We start from the raw sequence: 23,349 nt of genomic DNA on the forward strand, positions 1-23,349 counted from the left end.
TTTTTTTTTTTTTTTTTAATATATTTTATTGCTTTTTTACAGAGAGGAAGGGAGAGGGATAGAAAGCTAGAAACATCGATGAGAGAGAAACATCGATCAGCTGCCTCCTGCACACCCCCTACTGGGGATGTGCCCGCAACCAAGGTACATGCCCTTGACCGGAATCGAACCTGGGACCTTTCAGTACACAGGCTGACGCTCTATCCACTGAGCCAAACCGGTTTTGGCCAGTCTACATTCTTACCAACAGTGCACGAGGGTTCTCTTTTCTCCATATTCTCGTCATCACTTGTTTTTTGTTTTGTTTTGTTTTGAAATAATAATCATTCTGACTATTATTTGTGTGAGGTGATATCTCATTGTGGTTTTGATTAGCATTTCTCTCATGATTGATGATGTTGAGCATCTTTTCAGTTACCTGTTGGCTATTTGTATATCCTCTTTGGGAAAACGTCAATTCAGATCTTCCACCCATTTTTTTTTCATCAGATAGTTGTGGATTTTTGTTTGTTTGTCATTTTACTATTAAGTTGTGAGATTTTTGTTTATTTGTTTATTTTCTAATATATTTTGGATATTAACCCCTATCAGATATATGATGTGCAAATATTTTCTCCTGATTGGTAGGTTTCATTTCATTTTGTTGATGGCTTCCTTGGCTGTGCCGAAACTTTTCAGTTTGATGTAGGTCCGCTTATTTATTTTTTCTTTGGTTGCTTGTACTTTTTGGTGTCAGATTGAAGAAGTCATCGCCGAGACCTTGTGTCAAGTTGCTTCTGCCTATTTTCTTCTGGACGAGTTATGGTTTCAGGTCTTTGTTCAAGTCTTCATCATTTTGAGTTAATTTTTGTATATGATGTCAGTAGTGGTCGAAGTTCATTCTTTTACATGTGGCTGTCCAGTTTTCCTAGTACCATTTATTGGAGACACTGTCCTTTCCTCATTGTTTATTCTGGGTTCCTTTGTCTTAGATTAATTGATCGTATATGCAGGGGTTTATATCTAGGCTCTCTGTGTTTCACTGAACTATGTGTCTGTTTTTATTGCCATTATCATACTGTTTTAATTACTGTATCTTTATAATTTAGTTTGAAATCAAGGAATGTAATGCTTATTTCAAAATTTTTTATTGATTGATTGATTTTAGAGAGAGAGAGAGAGAGAAACATCGATTTGTTGTTCTACTTATTTATGCATTCATGGTTGGTTAGGACTTGTATGTACTCTGACTGGGGATCGAACCTGCAACATTGGCATTGTGGGACAACACTAACCAACTGAACTACCTGGCCAGGGCGATTTTATTCTTTTAGATGCAGTTATAAATAGGATTGTTTTCTTTATTTCTCTGATAATTCATTATTGGATAATTCATTATAGAAATGCAACAGATTTTTGTGTATTGATTTTGTTCATTCTAACTGAATTTGTTTATTCTAACAGTTTTTTATGTCTAGAATTTTCTGTATATGTCATTTTCAAATAGTGATAGTTTTGTACCATCCTTTCCAATTTGAATGCCTTTTATTTCTTTTCTTTGCCTAATTTGGATTTGTGTTTTTAAAAAGATTATTCTTTTGGCTTTTTGGAGAATAGATTGGAAAAAGGCAAGGATGGAAGGTGGAAGTTGATTGAGGAGGCTGTTGTATAATTTTTAGGCAAGAGATGATAGTGGCCTGGGATGGAGATGGAGAAAAGTGTCCAGGTTTGGGATCTAATTTGAAGGTAGTGTTAATAGTATTGCTGGTGGTTTGGATGGAGGGATGGTTGAGCGGCTGAATGGACAGCAGTGCTTATATTGGAACAGAAGGATGAAGAGAAGGGCTTTAGGAGGAAAGTAAAGAATTCCTTTTGGACTTCCTCAAATATTTACTTAGCTATTTCTTTCCAGAAAAAAATTTACTTGTCCTTGGCATAGACAGTACTTCCAAGGAAAAAAAAGTGGCCTGTGAAGTACATGAGTCTATTTATGGATATAACTTGCTAAAAATTGTAGCTTTCATAATTAAATATTTTGTACTCTTGAACATGTTTGGGATTTTGCATTATAGAACTAACATAAGTTTCAAAACCTCCTTCTCTCGTTGATGTAAATGCTAGTGATATAGCTTTTGACTGAAGATTAAAACTTTGAAACAGTACTCCGCATAAATCCAAATATCCGTTCTTCCAGGTGCGTCAGCAGTTTCCTGCTCCCCTTGGCTGGTCAGGCACTGAAGCTCCTACACAGGTCACTGTTGAAACTCATCCTGTTCAAGAAACAACCTTTCATGTAGCCCCTCAACAGAATGCATTGCATCATCACCATGGAAACAGTTCCCATCACCACCACCACCACCATCACCACCACCACCACCATGGACAACAAGCCTTGGGTAACCGGACCAGGCCAAGGGTCTACAATTCTCCAACGAATAGCTCCTCTACCCAGGATTCTATGGAGGTTGGCCATAGTCACCACTCCATGACATCTCTGTCTTCCTCAACTACTTCTTCCTCTACATCTTCCTCCTCTACTGGTAATCAAGGCAATCAGGCCTACCAGAATCGCCCAGTGGCTGCTAATACCTTGGACTTTGGACAGAATGGAGCTATGGACGTTAATTTAACCGTCTACTCCAATCCCCGCCAAGAGACTGGCATAGCTGGACATCCAACATACCAATTTTCTGCTAATACAGGTCCTGCACATTACATGACTGAAGGACCTCTGACAATGAGGCAAGGGGCCGATAGAGAAGAGTCCCCCATGACAGGAGTTTGTGTGCAACAGAGTCCTGTAGCTAGCTCGTGACTAAATTGAAACTTGAGTTTGTTTCTTGTGTGTTTTTATAGAAGTGGTGTTTTTTTCCAAAAAAACAAAAACAAAAAAAAACAAAGTGCAAAGCTGCTTGAATCAGAAGGAGATTAACACACTGAACCGCTACGAGAGGGCAAAGCTGACTTTTTTTTTTAACTTGAAAAGATTGCAAAGGGACAATGAAGTTTTTAAAAGAGCCATGTCCAAACCCATCTTCATGGACAGCTCAGAGGTGTCCTCTTTTTGCCTCCCCCACTTTAACTTGCCACATCCCAGTCGTAGTGGGTTTTTTTGTCTTTCTATTCCACAGAAGTTAATGTTCAGATGTTGGTCTTGGTCATTTGCCAACTAATTTTAAAATAAAAAGGCACTGCACCTAATTTGCATAAAGGGCCCCGTGAGGGTGTTTTTTTCCCTTTTTTGTTTTGTTTTGTTTTTGTTTTGTTTTGTTTTGGGTGGGGGTGGGGAATTTGGGTTTTTAAGTCCTCTAAACACATTTGGGCACGGAGATGCAGTCCTGTCAGGAAGAGGGAGCTCCAGCTCACACAAACATCACCTGCAGCTGTATGGAAGGGCCGGTGGTGTTGGAGTGTGTAAGGCACAGTGAGCATGCTAAGTGGCGGGGATCAGAACTCTCCTGTCTGAACCTACTGAGGAGCAAAGCAGCAATTACATGGGATCCTGTGGGTCTCCTGTGGGAGAGGCCACAGTAAGAGAGGAGCGGAACGTGACTGGTCTCCCAACCAAGGTGCACTGAGAAGCAATCAACGGGTCAGTCGCGGCCAGTCCTGGGGAGGTCTGAGTGGTGGTCTTTGGGATAACCTTTGGCCTTATGGATTTGGACTCGAAGTTAGAAGAGCCTACCATTTCAGATGCAATCACTTTGGACACGCTTTTGCAGACAGTCCTTAATGCTGAAAACACAGAGAATGGGTAATTCAAGAGGCCTTTCTTTTAAAATAGACTTTTGTGACCCACTAATTGTAAGGTATTGCAAGGTCACTTTGCGTGTGTCATAAAGCTGACTTCCTTATTGGTTGAAGGTCACAGAGGTAGTGGTTTGCTTTGATGGAAATAGCTACAGCTGTGTCCCTTCCTGCTTTTTACTTTTCTTTTGCTTTTTCTTGGCACGTGGTATCTCCACCATTTCTTCTGCACAAAGATGTCTTCTGTTCATCCTGAACATTTTTTAAAAAATGCAGAATTTTATGTGACTGCTTTTTTGCCTCACAATTATGCTGTGAATTTTACAAAAATTTATTTTCTTTTTTGATAATTTATTGTACCAAAGCTGTTTTTATAGCACATAGATGTCTGTAACCAATAATGTAGCAGTTCTGCACTTTGACACAAGGTGTAACTAGACCATTTTTAAATGTCAGTTGAAAATTATGGCTGTACTATTGCTTAAACAAAACTGGAACTGTTGAACCCATAGCCAATACATTTACAGCAATCTGTGTACTGAACATAATAGATTGACATCTAGTTCAAGACTACAACACCTGTTACATTCTCAGCGTGTTCAGCCTTCTGAAGGGAAAGGGACACGGTCCAGAAGCGGTGGAGCCAGCAGTTGGTTCTTGTATTCCTGGTTAACCTACATGTAAACTTGAAAGCAAGACCTTGGTTGCACCAACAGGTCCAGAATAAGAGCATGAGTAGAGCGAGGCCCCGCACATGACCTGGCGCGAGCAGGCTGGTGTGGGCAGGGGCCTGGTCTCGAGATTATGCTGCCTTAATGTAGCACAGGCTGGCAGTTGCTAAATTTGTGTTCCCATTTTAAATTGACCAATTGTAGAGTGTCATACCTTTGAGCGGTTGAATTGGGAGAATGAAGATGAGTCATTTACCTGTCCAGGATCAAAAGAAGCCTAGAAAAGAAGCAGTAATCTACCTCTGCCGATAACCCTGTTCAAACAACTCAGCAGACCACCACATCACTTCTTATTGGTCAATCCCATGAGGCTGACTAGGTCAACTTTTTTCTGAACAAAAGCAGGTTTTTATATGTAAACAGTGATAAAAGAAAGGCTGAAAACTATGTGAATGTGAATGGAAACGTGGAAATAATCCGTTTTTATACACCACACAAAATTTTTTTGTTGTTAATCAGGAAATCCATATTTATTTTGTAATTAAATGTCAAGCCTGTGGATGATTTTTGAACTTGGTAGTTCATAAAGGTTTACAGTGAATAAAAGGATATCATCTTGAGTATAGCAATATCAAAAGGAACTCAGTAGTTACTGCTGTTTAGGAATATAAGGTAATGATACCATATGGGTCAGGTCATTTTTTTCTGTGCTGGTTGCCACATCTTAAAAAGCACCAAAAAATGAAAGCAGTTTTTAAACCGCTACTTACATACAGGAAGTCATACAACCCAATGCTTCTGCACACTGTGTTATGTTACAGTCCAGTTTTGTGTGCTTTCCTACACGGTTTGGTTACAGGACTTCTGTGCATTGTAAACATAAACAGCATGGAAAAGGTTAAATACCTGTGTGCAGATTGTAAGATCTGGTCCGGACTTGCTGTGTATATTGTAACGTTAAATGAAAAGAATCCCCTTTGTATTATAGTCATGCGGTCTTATGTATGATAAACAGTTGAATAATTTGTCCTCAGACTCTTTACTATGCTTTTTAAAAATTAATTTCAGAACCATGTGAACATAGTAAAAATCTCCCTATGCAATTCACCTGGTCCAGGGGATGGTCTGGTCGGTATACTGAGTATCAGTTTAGTCACATGTAAAAGGAAAATAGTTACAGTGACAAGGCTTCAGAAATCTCAGAAGAATTGGAGGTTTAACGGATCATTTTTATTGTTGAAGTCGGCTTTTTATATGAACGATGACGTTATTCACGGTTTCTCGGGTGCACAGTGCTGATAGTCCCGTGTTGAGGATGGATGTGAGCGCGAGGTGATGTCTCTCACAGGCTGTGACCTGCTTAAAGCAATAGGGACACACATCCTATCGGTCCTCCTCCCCGACCCTCGTCTGGGCATGTCACGAGCTTTCATGTACAGAGTGTTGGAATTCTGCTACAATGAATGAATTTCTCACCTAATGTCTTCTTCTGTAAGTTACCCTGCATAAGTATATATTAAGGTGGCTTTCAGAAGGCAAAATCTTAAAAAGCGTTATTCTGTGAACTTGAGGTTGGCTGCATACAACTCGTACACTTACCACATGTAAGAAGAAACTCCCTTTAGCGGTTTCTTAGGGTCTGAGCTTTTACCTTGGTAAGTGGCACATGGTACACGACATGGTACTCCACCGACCTAGGCTTATTTTTATTGAATGAGTTTAGAACTGAGTAAAGGTCACTGAGGTTGCAGTCTCTGTAAGCCCACAGAATGACCATTGGGTTTGCCACTGTGCCCTCTCTTCTGGGACCCGCGTTGTTAAACGTATTGTCACCAGTTGTATAAGGAAACAGCCGTGTTCACAGGTGAGATGGCAAATGCCAGATTTCTCCTAGGTTAGTGTCCCATTTCCCTTTGGCCTGCCCCGTCACTTTCAGAATACAGGTTCGGTACTCACTTTATATTAATTTTTGAAGGGGTTCATTTTAGATACAGAACTTGCTCTTGGTGCCATAAATGGAAAAAGTGAAATTTTGAGGTTAAGATTGGGTGAAACTGACGGGGGTACTGAGACCACATTCAGATTTCTTAGAACCCAGCCGGGGACGGCGGGAGACCTGGTCCTGGGAACCTGGTGCCGGAAGAGGAGAGCAGAAGTCCTTGTTCCCTGACCACGGTTCCCCTCTAGACGTGTTTTCCAGAGGGAACACATGCCTCAAGGAAGTGTTAGTACAAAGAGCAAGGAAAACCCTAAGAAGCGCTCACCTCCTTCTTTATCATCCTCTTGACGCATAGTGTCCCTGTCAGGGCGTCCACTGGCACTCCGTGGACGGCACCCGGCCTGCCCCCTGACGGCCACATGTGTGTGACCACCGCGTGTTTTCTGTGAGGAGTCGGTGAGGTAAGTGATCCGCCGCTTGTGTGTGTGTGTCTTTCTCTTCGGCGTGACGTGCAGCCAAGGTCCCAGGTGTCAGCTGCCCGTGGCAAGAAGCGATAAAGAACCAGGGTGTTTGGGCATCGTAGCTGTTGTGGATAATACTCACCGGAACTTGGAGAGCACAGGTATTTGTCATGGTTAATTTTTTCCAGTTTCTTACCTTAGATTTTCTTCAAAGTCAGAAAGGTACTTCTCCGGTAAAAACACGGTGATTTAAACACACAAATACCTAACAACTGGGTATCGGGAACCCCACCGGTTACAATATACAGCTAGCTTCTCTAGCTCCTTGTTGTTACCCCAAAACAGTGGTTTTCCATCATTTCCCATCTTGAGGGCAAGTCCACTGATTAAGTTGGAGTCTGGCGGAGTGGCTTGGCTGAGCATCCTCCTGTGCACAGAAAGGTTGCTGGTTTGATTCCCACTCGGGGATCACATCTGGGTTTCGGGTCCTCTCTCGCTGGCTCGCTCTCGCTCTCGGCATGTCCCCGGTGAGGACTAACAGAAGGCGCTACAGAGGGCTGGGAAGTGCACGTATGGGTGTCAGGGCCGGCAGCATGCTCCCCGCCGTGTGCAGCAGAGCTCCGGCCTGCAGAGCAGCGAGGGGGCGCGTCTCTCCGCGGACTCGCCTCCTGGTACTGCCATCCGACGCCACTGCCAGCCTCACCTGGCTGAAGGGCAGAGCGATGGGACAGGAGGCCTGTTGGCTAAAGAAGGCGGGGATGGGCCAGGCTTTGCTGCAGGAGGAGGAGGTGTGCAGATGGTGGAGCGCCCGGCCCGTTCCTGGTGCCGGGAGGGACGCTGTCCGCAGCCGGGTGTTCAGCTCCAGAAAGAGCCTCCAGGGTTTTGGGGTCGAAGCGCAGAACGGCCACGCTGGTTTTCATCAAACATTCTGTCTTGGACCACAGTTTATTTGGTCGTCTTTCTAATTAAGGTTTTGAAAATTGCTACCTTTGGAATTTTGGGGGCTTTTCTTGAGGGGTTTGTTGGGGAGTTAACTCGTTAGTCGCTGCCATTGCCCCGAGTGCTCTGGCTGCAGTGAAAGAGGGAGGCTCAGAGCCAGGGGACCCCGGCGAGGGCTGCGCCCCAGGGCAGCGTCCCCGGTAGGACAGGCTGAGTTGGTTAGAGTAGAGCCCAGGTGGCCAACTGGGGAACCGCCCTCACCACGTGCATGGAAACGCTGCATCGAGGTGCCACGTGGGGTGAGCACGGCCTGGAAGGAGGTGGCTGCCGGTGCGGACAGGGTTGTTTTTAAGATCCTAGCACCCTGCAGTGAAGCAGTGACCCTGAGGAGCAAGTCCCCTCGCGCATCCCGGGGCGGCTGAGGGGGTGGGGAGCTCACTGCAGGCCCAGCCCCGCTTTCGTTGCCCAGCAACTGGGAAAGCAAGACCTTACAGACAGGCGGTTTTGGTGAACCCAGGTGGTCTTAAACTGTTGCATCGGCATCCTCAGTTAAGCGGGAGTTTTCACCTGCTGCAGACTCACCTGCAGACTCACAGGCGAAGGCGGCCGCTCACGCTTGGGGTTTCTACTGGGAGCTGGGAGCGGGGCCGGGCACCTGTGGCTGCGAAGCACCTCCCGGGATGGAGCGCCTCCGGGACGAAGTGCCTCTGGGATGGAGCACCTCCGGGGATGGAGCACCTCCCGGGGTGGAGCGCCTCCGGGATGGAGCACCTCCGGGGTGGAGCACCTCCGGGGTGGAGCACCTCCGGGGTGGAGCGCCTCCGGGATGGAGCGCCTCCGGGATGGAGCGCCTCCGGGACGGAGCACCTCCGGGATGGAGCACCTCCGGGGTGGAGCGCCTCCGGGATGGAGCGCCTCCGGGATGGAGCACCTCCGGGGTGGAGCGCCTCCGGGATGGAGCGCCTCCGGGACGGAGCACCTCCCGGGATGGAGCACCTCCGGGGTGGAGCACCTCCGGGATGGAGCGCCTCCCGGGACAAAGTGCCTCCGGGATGGAGCACCTCCGGGGTGGAGCACCTCCGGGGTGGAGCGCCTCCGGGATGGAGCACCTCCGGGGTGGAGCGCCTCCGGGGTGGAGCGCCTCCCAGGATGGAGCACCTCCCGGGACGAAGTGCCTCCGGGGTGGAGCGCCTCCCGGGATGGAGCGCCTCCCGGGATGGAGCGCCTCCGGGGTGGAGCACCTCCGGGGTGGAGCACCTCCGGGGTGGAGCGCCTCCGGGACGGAGCACCTCCCGGGATGCTGCGCCCGCAGCCAGCACCGCTCAGGAGGCCGGAGGAGCCTGTGGCTCACCTGAGGGGTCAGCAATTCTAAGTGCTTTCCTGCAGTTTCTGTGTGTAATTAAATAATTACAATTCACAACTTCCATGGCGTCACACAATGTTATAAAACAGCCTCCAAGAAAGGCAGAGGTTACCAGGTGCAAGCACATGAGGCTCCCAATCTGCTTCCTTCCTGTCACCTTCTGAAAGTGTGTTGGTGTGACATCCTGCCAGTAGCTCTCAGGTGTCCCACGAATGGCACGTGTGGAGTTGATGGCCCAAGGCTCAGAGGTCTCCGTAGGATGGTGGTGGCGTCCCCGGGCACTGGCCCCGTGTGAGCACGCACACGTTGGCGGAGGCCTGCGATGCAGTGGCTGCGGTTCCCAGCTCCGGCATTGGGTTCAAACCCTTCCTCTCATCCTGGGCAGCGTACCCTCGTCTTCTCGTCCCAGAGGAATAACTGTGGTGTCCACGTCGGGGTTTTACGCAGCTCTCACAGGTCATGCCACGAGGACCTGGCACGGAACGGCGGCGTGGTAAATGGAGAGCCCGCGTCCGCAGCCGGCATTCTGCCCGAAGCTGACGGGCGTGGTGCGGGGACGAGGTGAGTCCTGTGTCTGAATGAGGAAACGGACTGCTTCCGGGGTGACTTTCCTTCTGGAGGCCACCGGGGTGTTAAATTAGGACGTGGTTTTGCTGTGCACGGTGCCTACGTCTGCGTTAGAACTGAGTGGTGTGCTCCGTCCTTCCCTTTGCTGGGATGTAGTGTATGGCATGTAAATGTTCTAGAAAGGATGGGTTTTCAGTGGCATTTTCTCTACAACTTCCCGGAGGCTGTTGGAGGAGTGGCTGGAAGGAGCCTGTTCTGACAGCCCTGCCATTGGACCTGGGCATCCGCCTGCTTTTCACTGGAGCATCTTGGCGGGTGGCAGTGCTGTTCACTGGGGTTGGGGACATTTAAAGGGACAGCAGGTTTGCCAGGGAGTCGTGCTTTCAGTTTTCCAACGCTGAGTGTTAAGGACTTACAGGGCATCTAAATGGAGATGTCAAACAGGGCATTTGATATAAACGAACGGATTGAAGGCGAGGAAGCGGGGGGTGGCACGATTTTGGTTCTTATGGAGGCAAATGAGGGCGGGTGAGATGGCGTTTTAGATACAAGAGGAGAGAGGTCATCTAGACCCTCGCCGCTCAGTGGAGTCGGGTCCTGTGACATCAGCATCCCCGGGGAGCGGATCTCAGGCCGGCCCGGCACACTCAGAAGCTGCATGAGAACAAGGCACCGGGCAGTTCACGTGGCCGGTAAAGACGGCGCCACTGACCTGCCCTCACTTTACACTGAGGAAACCGGAGTGTTTGAGCAACTTGTTCAAGAGGACACGCCGACCAGGGACAGCCCCGCTGCTCGTGGGCCTCTCCAGCCCTGCGGGCTGACCTTGACGTTGAGGTCACACAGCCCCATCTACAGCTGCTGATCGCCCCAGCTGTGCCCCTACAGGCGGTGCAGGGGGAGGAAACGTCATTAACTCCATTAACACGGGCAGGTGAGCGGTTGCTGAAGGATGACTGTTGTCCTGACCTAAGGAACCACACGCAGGGCGCCTAAGAGGCCTTGCTTGGCGGGCCTTTCCTGACCTCGGAAATGCTGAACAGGTTTATCTCTGACTTTCATACTCAGGAACTAGAACGGCGTCTAGGAGGCTCCGCAGGGTCAGGGCAGGGTGGTGCGTTCTGTCCTCTCCTCTCCTCTCCTCGGAAGCGGCTTCTCCGCCCCATCCTTTCTCCCGCCCTAATATCTGCCCCTTCTGCCTTCCAGGGCCCGTAACTCCTGTCCCGGCTCCGACTCTTCCCAGTGGTGTCCCCAAGGTGGCGTGACACAGTCGGGTAACCCTTCAGGGACTGCCTGCCCCACATGGCATCCACGGACAGTCTCTCCCCTCTTGTCTCTCCCATCAGCCCCCCAACTCCAGCACCGCATGTAACTCCATGCAGGTGAGTGGCCACTCAGGCCTTTTCCTGCGACAGGGCCCCGGGCCAGGCCTCTGCACGGAGAGAGGGAGGCCCCGTAGGACTCTGAACCAAGGGAAACAATGCAAGAAGAAATGAGATTCGTTACGGTTTAGTGATTATCAGGGAAGCCCGTCTTTTTGTCTTCCTGAACCATTCCAGCTGTGTCCTCTTGGCTGCTGTTACTTGCATTTCCCCATTGGAGGCTGCAGCAGGCCCTGGCACAGCCCCCGGTGGTGGCCCTCGGGCACAGGAGCCCTGGAAGAGCAGCGATGCCTTTGGCCTCGGCTTCCTGTCTGTTGCCATGGGTGTCGGCCAATGGCAGCCAGCCCCCTGGTGCTGTCTGGCCCAACCGGCTAAGAATGCTTTTTACATGTCAAATGGTTGAAAAACATCTAAGAAATAATATTTCATGTTTGAAAGTGTTATATGAGACTTGAATTTTTTCAGTATTCACATACCAGGAACAAATAATTGGTAATTGCTGTTGTCTGGTATGCTTTAAGTTTCATAAACATTTTGAAATGCAGAGACAAATTTAAGAAAATATGTGCAAGACTTTACATTGAAAATGAAAAGAGTTTCATGAGAGAAGTCAGGGAGACCTAAATAAATGGAGAGGTGTGATGGAAACAGAATTCACACAGATGCCTCAGTATGTGGGTGTCCCTCTGTGTGGATTGAAATGTCCACAATTGATAGGATATCTTTTCCCCCTTAATCTATATATTCAACACATTCTCAGTCAAAACTCCAGCACGTTTATCTGTAGAATTTAACAGGGTCATTCTAAAAATTTTATAGAAATGTCATAGAACAAACAAAACAATTTTGAAAAAGAATAAAGTTGGAAAAATTATATTACTTGATTCCAGGACTTACTATAAATACAGAGCAATTGAGACAAAACAGAGAGGGAGACAGATAGGACTGGAAGGTCGAATCCGGAAATAGCTCCACACTTACCAGGTGGATAACCTGATAACAGATTCTGCTATCAAAGAAAACACGATAATTTCAAGAGAAACATCAGAGGTGCTTTATTCAAAGTAATGTCCACCGCTAGCTACACATTTCCCCCATCTTTCAGGTAATTTGTGGATATCGTCCCAGTAGAACTTTTCTTGTTTTGAGGCAAACCATTCAGAGACCCAATTTTCCACTTCTTTGTACGTTTTGAAGGCTGCTCAGAAAGAGCGTGTGCCATCGATCGGAACAAGTGGTCATCTGAAGGAGCAAGGTCTGGTGAATACAGCGGGTGGGTTAATACTTCCCAGGCAAGATCTTTTAATGTGTCTTTAACTGGTTTTGAAGTGTGTGATGGTGCGTTATCATGAAGCAAAATTACTTTGCCATATCTTCTGGCACATTCTGGTCCTTTCACGATCAAAGCATGGTTCGGATTATTTGTTGTCAGTAGTGATCAGTATTAACGGTTTCACCAGATTTTTAGAAGCTCATAATACACCACACCTTCCTGATCCCACCAAACGCAGAGCATTGTCTTCTTTCTGAAGCGATTTGGCCTTGCAGTCGATGTTGATGGTTGACCTGGATCAACCCATGATTTTGTGCATTTGGGATTCTCAAAATAAATCCACTTTTCATCGCCAGTCACAATTTGATGCAAAGAAGACTTTCTTTTGTGCCGTTGAAGCAACATTTTACTGATGACTTTGCGGTTTTCCATTTGTCTTTTATTCAGTTGATGTGGCACCCATTTTCCTTCCTTTAAAATCTTTCCCATTGCTTGTAAATGATTGGAAATTGTTTGCTGAGCAACGTTTAATCTTCCTGCAAGTTGTTTTTGAGTTTGACACGCATCTTCATCCAACAATGCTTGTAATTGTTGGTCTTCAAACTTTTTCGGTTGACCTGGATGTTCTTTGTCTTGCACATTGAAATCATCACTTTTAAAGCATTTAAAGCAGCGTTCACAAGTATCTTGAGATGGAGTATGTTCACCATAAGCTTCCTGAAGTATACGATAACTTTTTCTTCAAAATAAAGTGATGAATGAAAACTTCCCGCAAATGCTCTTTTTTTGGCACGAAATTCGACATTTTTAAGAATAAAAATATCTATGATGTTAACACCTTCAGCAAATTTGACATGAAGTTTTGAAGCTTGCTGTCAATACAACAAAATAGTATACATATCAAATCGCATATATATCAACATATGTGTAACTCCATCTATTGAAAAAAATCCGCATTATTAACTGGTACACCTGGTATATGGTCAGTCGATTCTCAACAAAGGTGCCCAGGTAACAACAGGGACTGATGGTCTTTCCAGTAGATGCTGAAGCAACTGGATATCCACATACGGAAAGGGAACCTCACTCCCTATCTCACACCATGTGCAGAAGGTACCCTGAAATGGATCCTTGATCTGACTATAAGAGCCCAAACTATAAAACTTATAGATGAAGAAAGTTCTAGGAAAATAACTTTTACAACCCAAGAAGTTGAACAACCAATTAAAAAGAGGGCAAAGTGTTTGAACAGACACTTCAGAAAGGAGGCATTAATGGCCAATAAGCTCATAAGAAAATGTTTGATATTACCAGCATCAGTAATACGCACCCTAAAACCATGACGAGCTACTCCTGTACCGTGAGGAGGGTGGACACCAGCAGGTGGTGAGGGTGTAGTCGCAGCTCAGATGCATGGGAGGATAACGAGTTAGGGTCACTTTGGGAAAATGCCAATTTCTTACTAAACATTCACTGTCCCTAGGACCAAGCAGTTCCACTTCTAGATATCTTTTACTGATGAGAAATAAAAACATGTCCACTGAAACACTTGTACAAGGGTCTTTATAACAGCTTTAATCTTACTGTCTAACCAGTGAAACAGCCCAGATTCCGTCCACAGGAGAGTGGGTGAGGAAACGGTGATGTATCCATACAGTGGAACACAACTCAGCTACAGAAGAGACAAACTTCTGACAGCGGGACCCGTGTGCCTCTGAAAAGCAGCGTGTTGAGTGGAACAAGCCAGACACAAAAGCACATACTACTTGGTCCTATATCTGAGCTTCTAGAACACGACAGATGAGCTATGCTGAGACAAACCTCAGCCATGGTTCTCTCTGGGGGTGGGGGGAATGAGCAGGAAGGATGGGAGTAAACTCCGGGTGATGAAAGCCTTCCGTTACCACAGGTGCTAGACTCAGGTCTCCCCATTGGTCACAGCTCACTGAAAGGTGCACTTAAGGTCACTTCATCCTACTTTCTGTTAAACTAGAGGCCCGGCGCACGAAATTCGTGCACGGGTACGGTCCCTAGGCCTGGCCTGCGGTCAGGGCCATCTTCCCCAGCTGCCCGCCGCCACCCACCCCTGGTTCCTTGTTCGCCACCGGGCGATGGGAGCCTGCCGGTCGTGGGGAGGGACCGAGAGGTGGTCAGTGCACCTCATAGTGACTGGTTGAGTGGTTGTTCTGGTCATTCCACTGTTAGGGTCAATTTGCATATTACCCTTCTATTATATAGGATTATCTTATATAAAAAGTAAAGAGCCCTGGCTCGTAGCTCAATGGTTAGAGCACTGGCCCGTGCACCTAAGGGTAGCAGGTTCGATTCCCAGTCAAGGGCATGTACCTGGGTTGCAGTTCAATCACCGGCCTGGTCGGGGTGTGTGCGGGAGGCAACCAGTTGATGTGTCTCTCTCACATCGATGTTTCTCCCTTCTCTCCCTTCCTCCCTCCTTTCCTCCCTCCCTCCCTACCCCTCCTTCCCTTCACTCTCTCTGAAAATTAATAGGGAAAATATCCTCGAGTAAGGATTAAAAAATAGGTAAGGAAAAGATCTAACATTAAAAAGAAAGATGGGTTAAATCTCAAAAGTTTAATCCTTGGTGAGGCCACATTTCAGATGCAAGCACCCAGGATGCTTTTCAGAAAGCAATGCCACTGAGCTGCACACAGTGACTAACGGAGGGAGCAAGAGGGTCTGAGGGAGGATGAGGACGGTGAGTAGTGTCTGAGCCGTCTGAGCCCTTACATTCCCTCAACTAGGACAGACAGCTGTGCTGAGAAACCGCAGCCGAAGTTCTCTGTGGAAGTCAGGTTGGACATGTGGGTCCTGGCCGGGGACTGTCCCAGAGGGACCCAGAGCTCTTGGCCAAAGGTGACCTCCCAGCGGCGGGAGGAGGGGAGCCGGACTCCCTGCAGGGACGGGCCTTGCTGATCGCTTACACCCAGGCAACCTAATCTGCTGGTCTTAGCCAGCCGGCGGGGTCCAGCCTCGCTGTCCCACCCATCTATTGTAGGTTTGAGTTTACACCCACTCGAGTCCCTCAGGGTCACCCTGATGGGTGTCCGGGCGCCCCTGGAAGTAGGCAGCCCTGGGGGTGGGAGCCCTGAGGTGCCGTGGCCGGGGCCCAGGCTCAGGGTCTGGAGTCCCCGTTGCACACTGTGCACCGGCCGAGCTCACTGCGGGCTGCTGCTGGTGGGACTGGGCGGCCACGCAGCCCGAGACAACCTGGCGGGCGCTCCCTCTGGGAGGTTCGGGAGGACCAGGGTTGCTGCCAAGATCAGGAGGGACGAGTGCCCTCTGGGTGGGGGGTGGGCGCCCCAGGAAACCAGGCCCGCCCCCGAGCTGCGGCGGGATGTCCGTGTCCTCCGTGCTGCGTCCTGTGTGTTCCACTGAAATTCCAGAGAGAGGACCAAGCTGGGCGTCCTGTGTGTTCCACTGAAGTTCCAGAGAGAGGACCAAGCTGGGCGTCCTGTGTGTTCCACTGAAATTCCAGAGAGAGGACCAAGCTGGGCGTCCTGTGTGTTCCACTGAAGTTCCAGAGAGAGGACCGAGCTGGGCGTCCTGTGTGTTCCACTGAAGTTCCAGAGAGAGAGGACCAAGCTGTTCGTGCTGTGTGTTCCACTGAAATTCCAGAGAGAGAGGACCGAGCTGGGCGTCCTGTGTGTTCCACTGAAATTCCAGGGAGAGGACCAAGCTGTTCGTGCTGTGTGTTCCACTGAAATTCCAGAGAGAGAGGACCAAGCTGGGCATCCTGTGTGTTCCACTGAAATTCCAGGGAGAGGACCAAGCTGTTCGTGCTGTGTGTTCCACTGAAATTCCAGAGAGAGAGGACCAAGCTGGGCGTCCTGTGTGTTCCACTGAAGTTCCAGAGAGAGGACCAAGCTGTTCGTGCTGTGTGTTCCACTGAAATTCCAGAGAGAGAGGACCAAGCTGTTCGTGCTGCGTGTTCCACTGAAATTCCAGAGAGAGGACCAAGCTGGGCGTCCTGTGTGTTCCACTGAAATTCCAGAGAGAGGACCAGGCTGGGCGTCCTGTGTGTTCCACTGAAGTTCCAGAGAGAGGGACCGAGCTGGGCGTCCTGTGTGTTCCACTGAAATTCCAGAGAGAGGACCAAGCTGGGCGTCCTGTGTGTTCCACTGAAGTTCCAGAGAGAGGGACCAAGCTGTTCGTGCTGTGTGTTCCACTGAAGTTCCAGAGAGAGGGACCAAGCTGTTCGTCCTGTGTGTTCCACTGAAATTCCAGAGAGAGAGGACCAAGCTGGGCGTCCTGTGTGTTCCACTGAAATTCCAGAGAGAGGACCAAGCTGGGCGTGCTGTGTGTTCCACTGAAGTTCCAGAGAGAGGACCAAGCTGGGCGTGCTGTGTGTTCCACTGAAGTTCCAGAGAGAGGACCAAGCTGGGCGTCCTGTGTGTTCCACTGAAATTCCAGAGAGAGAGGACCAAGCTGGGCGTCCTGTGTGTTCCACTGAAGTTCCAGAGAGAGGACCAAGCTGGGCGTCCTGTGTGTTCCACTGAAGTTCCAGAGAGAGAGGACCGAGCTGGGCGTCCTGTGTGTTCCACTGAAGTTCCAGAGAGAGGACCGAGCTGGGCGTCCTGTGTGTTCCACTGAAGTTCCAGAGAGAGGACCAAGCTGGGCGTCCTGTGTGTTCCACTGAAGTTCCAGAGAGAGGACCAAGCTGGGCGTGCTGTGTGTTCCACTGAAGTTCCAGAGAGAGAGAGAGGACCAAGCTGGGCGTCCTGTGTGTTCCACTGAAGTTCCAGAGAGAGGACCAAGCTGGGCGTGCTGTGTGTTCCACTGAAATTCCAGAGAGAGGACCAAGCTGGGCGTCCTGTGTGTTCCACTGAAATTCCAGAGAGAGGACCAAGCTGGGCGTGCTGTGTGTTCCACTGAAGTTCCAGAGAGAGAGGACCAAGCTGGGCGTCCTGTGTGTTCCACTGAAATTCCAGAGAGAGGACCAAGCTGGGCGTCCTGTGTGTTCCACTGAAATTCCAGAGAGAGGACCAAGCTGGGCGTGCTGTGTGTTCCACTGAAGTTCCAGAGAGAGAGAGAGGACCAAGCTGGGCGTCCTGTGTGTTCCACTGAAGTTCCAGAGAGAGAGGACCGAGCTGGGCGTCCTGTGTGTTCCACTGAAGTTCCAGAGAGAGAGGACCAAGCTGGGCGTCCTGTGTGTTCCACTGAAGTTCCAGAGAGAGGACCAAGCTGGGCGTCCTGTGTGTTCCACTGAAGTTCCAGAGAGAGAGGACCAAGCTGGGCGTCCTGTGTGTTCCACTGAAATTCCAGAGAGAGGGACCAAGCTGTTCGTGCTGTGTGTTCCACTGAAATTCCAGAGAGAGAGGACCAAGCTGGGCGTCCTGTGTGTTCCACTGAAGTTCCAGAGAGAGAGAGGACCAGGCTGGGCGTCCTGTGTGTTCCACTGAAGTTCCAGAGAGAGAGGACCAAGCTGGGCGTGCTGTGTGTTCCACTGAAATTCCAGAGAGAGGGACCAAGCTGTTCGTGCTGTGTGTTCCACTGAAATTCCAGAGAGAGGACCAAGCTGGGCGTCCTGTGTGTTCCACTGAAATTCCAGAGAGAGAGGACCAAGCTGGGCGTCCTGTGTGTTCCACTGAAGTTCCAGAGAGAGGACCAAGCTGGGCGTGCTGTGTGTTCCACTGAAATTCCAGAGAGAGGGACCAAGCTGTTCGTCCTGTGTGTTCCACTGAAATTCCAGAGAGAGAGGGACCAAGCTGGGCGTCCTGCGTGTTCCACTGAAATTCCAGAGAGAGGACCAAGCTGGGCGTCCTGCGTGTTCCACTGAAGTTCCAGAGAGAGGACCAAGCTGGGCGTCCTGTGTGTTCCACTGAAATTCCAGAGAGAGGACCAAGCTGGGCGTCCTGTGTGTTCCACTGAAGTTCCAGAGAGAGGGACCAAGCTGGGTCCGCAGCGCGTGTGGCCCACGGGCTTGTTCAGCCGATGCCCCGGGGCTGCTGTCCCAGCAGCTGGAGGGGAGCAGAGCCCAGCGCCTCTGCAGTGGAGCTTGTGGGGGCGCCTGTGGGGTGTCTGTGGGGGACACGTGGGGGGGTGTTTATGGGGGTGTCTGGGGGACGTGTGTGAGGTCGCCTGTGGGGGTGTCTGTGGGGGACACGTGTGGGGGCGCCTGTGGGGTGTCTGTGGGGGACACGTGTGGGGGCGCCTGTGCTGAGCTCCAGGATGCACGGCGTTGTGGTGACCTTATCTGGTTCACCCACTTGATCATTAACTTTCACAACATCCGGGAGACAGGCTCCCAGTGCATGGAGAGGGCCCGGGCCCAGCGGAGCCAGGGGTGCTGACCCCACAAGGCCCGGGTCTCGGGGAGCCCCCGGACAGAGTGAGAGGCTCCCGGGCTCCGCCTGATGGACGGCCGGGCGGTCCCGCTCTCCGCTGGCTGGAGCATCACCCGGAGGCCCCGGGGGGTGGGGAGGCCCATAGCTCAGCCCTAAGGGCTCTCCCAGCGGGACCGGGGCGGCAGCGTCCCTGCCCTCTCCTCGGGCGGGAGGGACCGGTGTCCCCCCCAAGAAACACGGGATGGCCTTTGCGGGGGGTGCGGTGAGCGCGGGAGGGGCGGGATGAGCAGGACCCGGCTTTCTGTGGGGCACAGAGAGGAGAAGGCTGACAGCCTCTTCTCATCCTTGTATTCGGCCCTGACAGCCCCTCAGGCGCAGGGTGCTGGAGACACCGGTCCCTCCCGCCCGAGGAGAGGGCAGGGATGCTCCCGGAACAAGGCGCCTGGTGAACACGGCAGTGAACGCGAGGACCGGACGCACGGCCCTAACGTCGGGCCAGTTCCCTTTGCTGTGTCCGCAGGCTCGTGCGGGTTTTCCCGCGCTCACACCCCCCCCCCCCCCCACCGCCCCGGCCTAAAGGCCATCCCGTGTTTCTTGGAGTGTTGCCAGGAAGGTGGGGATGCTTCGAGATGGCGCTGGAGAGAGCAGCGGGGTGTGTGTGTGTTGGGGGCGCCGTCTCTGCGGCCTGGGTTCTGGGCTGTCCCTTCCCGTGGTCTTGCTGGGCCTCGGGTCCCGCCGTGTGAAGGAAGCAGAGGTTTGGGGGGCCGGCCTCCGGGTTGGACAGTCTGAATTTCTTGTCGTCTTCCCGCCACATCGCCATCCCCCGCCTCCGGCAGGAAGGCTCCTCTGCGGGCCGGGGCACCTTACCTGGGCGTCTGAAGCGACAGGTGTCATCTCCCGCCCCACGTCCTGGCTGTTGGGCTTTCCCACGGCTCCCCGCTGGGCCCGGGGGTTCTGGCCGGGGCTCCTGCGGGAACAGGGAAGGGACGGGTGGGGGGCCTCCGCTCACGTGTCCCGGGGTCTCCTGACTTGTTAGAGCTTTTCTTCCTAAATGACATTCTTCCCACGTAATTTAACAAGTGTTTCACAATGTGGTTAGAAGTAAATGTCATTTTCGCAAGACGCTGTGATGTTAGAAGAACCTTATTAAAACCTTTCCCTTAGGCCTGTCCCACCCCGGACTTTAAGTCCCGCAGCACTGGCCACTTTCCTGGGAGATGCTGCTCCACAGCTTGGTTTCCCCACAGACTCGACCCCGGCTGCTCTCCCGTCCCTGCCCAAACCGGCCCTGGGGCCTGCTGCTCAGCAGTGCCCCTCTCTGCGGACACTGCGCCAGGGATGTTGTGTCGAGCGGGGCGGCTGGCTTTGGCCAGCGGGATGTGAGCAGCCGGGAGGCGAGCAGAGGCCTGGACGGTGCCTGTGTGGTGCTCCTCGCCTCTCTCACGCCCGAAAAGCATAAGGGGAAGAGACGGGACCCCAAACGGAGCCTCCATCAGCCCGGCAGGCCTCCCTGCAGCGCCGGGATCAGCGGCAACGCCAGGGGCTGTTTGTTACGCAGCAGTTGCTGATCAGTGCCTCCGATGTCCAGTTTCATCTCCGTATGTTTGCTTCACAGCTCCTCACCGTGTGTGTCCGCTCCCTGCGCGGACCCCTCACCTGACTTCTGGCTGCCGGGACGGAGAGAGGCTGCCGTTCTGCTCGGGGCCTCGGTGTGCGGCCCTTGGTTGAGCGAGGACAGCCTCGCCCAGGACGCAGCAGGGACGGTGCGGCTCCCCGGCTGTGCACCTGGCTGACTGGCAGGCGTGGCTTGTCCTCACTGGGTGTCTGGGTCTGTTTCCAGGTCACCCATCCGGCCTGGGAGGACAGGCCCGCAGTCGAATGAGCAGGACCCGGCTTTCTGTGGGGCACGGAGAGGAGAAGGCCGACAGCCTCTTCTCATCCTTGTATTCGGCCCTGACAGCCCCTCAGGCGCAGGACTGACCGTCAGGTGGGCCTCCGGGAGGGGTGGGCGCCGGCACAGGCCTCCTTGGGAGCCGGGACCCCAGGCCTGGTGCTCACAGGTGGCGGCTGCCCGGGAGCCTGGGGAGCAGTTGGGCTCTTTGGCAGGCAGGGGTCTGCTTGGCCCTCGGTCCCTGCACCCCGTCCCCGGCTCAGGGAGCCCGAGCCGCGCCTCCCGTGCCGTGGGGCTGGCTGGGAACAGTCATTCTGAGATCCGTGCGGGCTGTGCACGCAGCAGAAGAGTATTTTATTGCTGAAGTCGTGCGAGCCATGTTGGGGAGGGGGAGAAGGCTGTAGAGGAGTTAAAAATAGAAGGCTGTAATTAGCCCGGGGTGGATTTGTTCCAGAAGGCATCGATTACTACGGCAACCACACAGCCAGGTTTTCAGGACGGTCTCCCTTCCGTGGACTCCGACTCTTCAGCGAAGGTGACCTGCTTCTTGTCCACGTGCAAGTTCGTGTTAAGGAGTTACACGATGTCACACATAAACTAACCCACAAATCCAAGCGTGTGCTTTGGCATGTCAACACTCATTTAATTTTTTTTAAATGAAAATACTGCAAAAATAGATGTACAGTATGTATGGGAAATATTACAATAATAAATTACAGTACAGGAGTAGGCTCTGTTTCACATACTCACAGGTGTGGCCTGGCCGTCTCCTGCAGGTTAAGACCAAGGATCATCAGGAAAGCGAGTTGGAGCTGTGGCTGAGTGCGAAGGGAAGAGTTAGACTTAAAGTTCTTGGCGGGAGAGCTGGACGTGTTTAAGTGGACCGAGGTTTTGCTGGATTCTGTATATCGCGTCTCACTGGATGCCGGGTGGCTCCGGGGAACACGTGGGAGCTGCTGTGGGTGGGGATTACTTGGGCCTGTATGTCCTGCTTACCCACAGAGACAGGCGTGCTGTCAGTGGGATGTGTGCGCAGGCATCCCTGCAGAGCCCAGGGGCGCCTGGAGTGGGACCAGCACAGAGTGGGGGGCGGGGGAGGGGTCTCTCTAGGGGCAGGGGAGGTGTGCATGTGGGTAAGAAACCATCCTTCCTGCCTCGGTTCTCAGAGGAGTCAATTGTTGTGTTGACCGGAACGTGGCCGGGGGTGCAGGCCCGCAGGAGTCCAGGAGTGAGAACTCTGGAGGGGGAGGGGATCGGGGACACCCACTCACTACGGTGGGCTGTCATCTTAGCACCAGAAACCTACACTTTGGAAACCTGCATGCTTGTTGCTATTTGTATTTCCCATAAACTTCCCCTTAGTTTCCTGCAGCGTTAGTAGTATTCACATTCTTCTGCCAAGAGCAGCGACTTTTGATTATACCCAGGGGAGAAGAGGCAAGAGACTGTGATCTAGGATTGGGATTTTGAAGGGCATAATGGACGTCAGAGTGAAGAAAAGAAGAAACCTCCAAATGGAAGGGGAATCTTGGAGGAAAGAGTGGGAACCCTGGAGAGGAGTTGGAAAAATACACTCCTCCAACCACATCTCCTCTTGACCTCTCTCTGCTTAGGCCTTGGAGGGCTTTGCACTTGGTCTTGGAAAGGAAGCTGTTCTGTGTTCTTGACAGCTGTCTGCACGCTGCCCTAGGAGGTGGCCTCTCAAAACGCCTGCCTCCAACTCTCCCTTCGGTTGTGAAACCGTAAGCAGTTTCTCCAAGTGCGCTTTGCGGGCCCGCCCGCAGCCGGGGCTCCCGGCCTGATTGCAGAATCCCAGCCTCCTCTTCAGACTGAGCGGGATCTCTGGGTCTCGGGCCCACACACCTTGCTGACATTTAAGCATGGGAACCAGGGCTGCACAACCTCAGAAAGCGGAGCTGAACTCTGCCGTCCCTAAACCGAGAGGATTATGTCAGCGGCCGAGGCCACATGCCTGAATTCCTTCCACTTGAGTGGCGAGGGCATGTGCGTGCCTTTATAAGGCCAACACCCAGCCAGAAGATAACCACAGGTGGACGTGCCCTCGGTGGGACCCAAAAGACGGGCACTCTTTCTAAAAATAGCAACACCAAGCCCACTGATCACTGTCTGTGTGCCTGGCTGCACAACCATGCAGGGAGTGGAGGCCCCGGGAAGGCTCTGCGAGAACAGAGCGTTCGGCGAGCTCCCAGACAGGCCCTGTTCTCGGGGCCCTAACATGTAAGGCTGCCATGTGTCTGTCTGTGTAAACAGTGTGGTGAACAGCTGATGAATGCTTGTAGCAAGCAGAGCTAAGCCATAACTTTTGCAGATGGGAGCAGACATCTGGAATGGTTTCTGTGGCACCGGGGCTGTTGTTAGTATTACCGGCAGATGCAGAGGATAAGCCCCAGAACCCCAGGTGGTTCTGGTGAAGGTTTGCCAGTGGTGCCACAACAGGGAAGTCGAGGGAAGTCCATTGTCATCTCTCGTTTCCTGATTCCTCCATCTGCAACGGCACACTCTGCTTTCCTTCTCAAAGCACCCTTCACGCTCCGCAGAAGCACACGTGTTAATCACCAAACCTCCCCCCCTCCCCCCCCCGCAGTGGAACATGAGCCTCGGCGGTGGGCTCCCAGGCTGTCCTGAGCATCCCAGGATCCCGGTGCCCAGAGCGGAGCTGGCACGTGGGAAGTACCCAAAGAATGTTTGTTGAATGAGTCGATGGTAGACCAGATATCTCAGAGGAAGAGCTTTGTGCTTCTTCTCACCCCCCTAAGGGGACCTCCTCACGGGAGCAGGAAATCTCCAAGAGAATGTGCGTGACTTCTGTCT

At 51.4% G+C, this 23,349-nt stretch overlaps 1 protein-coding gene across 5 annotated transcripts in view; it reads left to right on the plus strand.

Moving 5' to 3' along the window:
* Window positions 1-5,432, plus strand: part of DYRK1A (dual specificity tyrosine phosphorylation regulated kinase 1A) — a 132,244-nt gene extending 126,812 nt beyond the window's left edge. For 4 of the 5 annotated variants that reach the window (XM_054713543.1, XM_054713546.1, XM_054713545.1 and 1 more), the window contains one exon: window positions 2,174-5,432. In XM_054713543.1, coding sequence (XP_054569518.1) covers window positions 2,174-2,794 — 621 coding nt within the window. In that variant the 3' untranslated portion in view covers window positions 2,795-5,432. The remainder of the gene's footprint in view (window positions 1-2,173) is intronic. The other variant, XM_054713547.1, reaches the window with a different exon arrangement.
* The last annotated feature ends 17,917 nt before the right edge of the window (window positions 5,433-23,349 follow it).

This window comes from Eptesicus fuscus, chromosome 3, assembly GCF_027574615.1.
Source record: "Eptesicus fuscus isolate TK198812 chromosome 3, DD_ASM_mEF_20220401, whole genome shotgun sequence".
Classification (NCBI taxonomy): domain Eukaryota; kingdom Metazoa; phylum Chordata; class Mammalia; order Chiroptera; family Vespertilionidae; genus Eptesicus; species Eptesicus fuscus.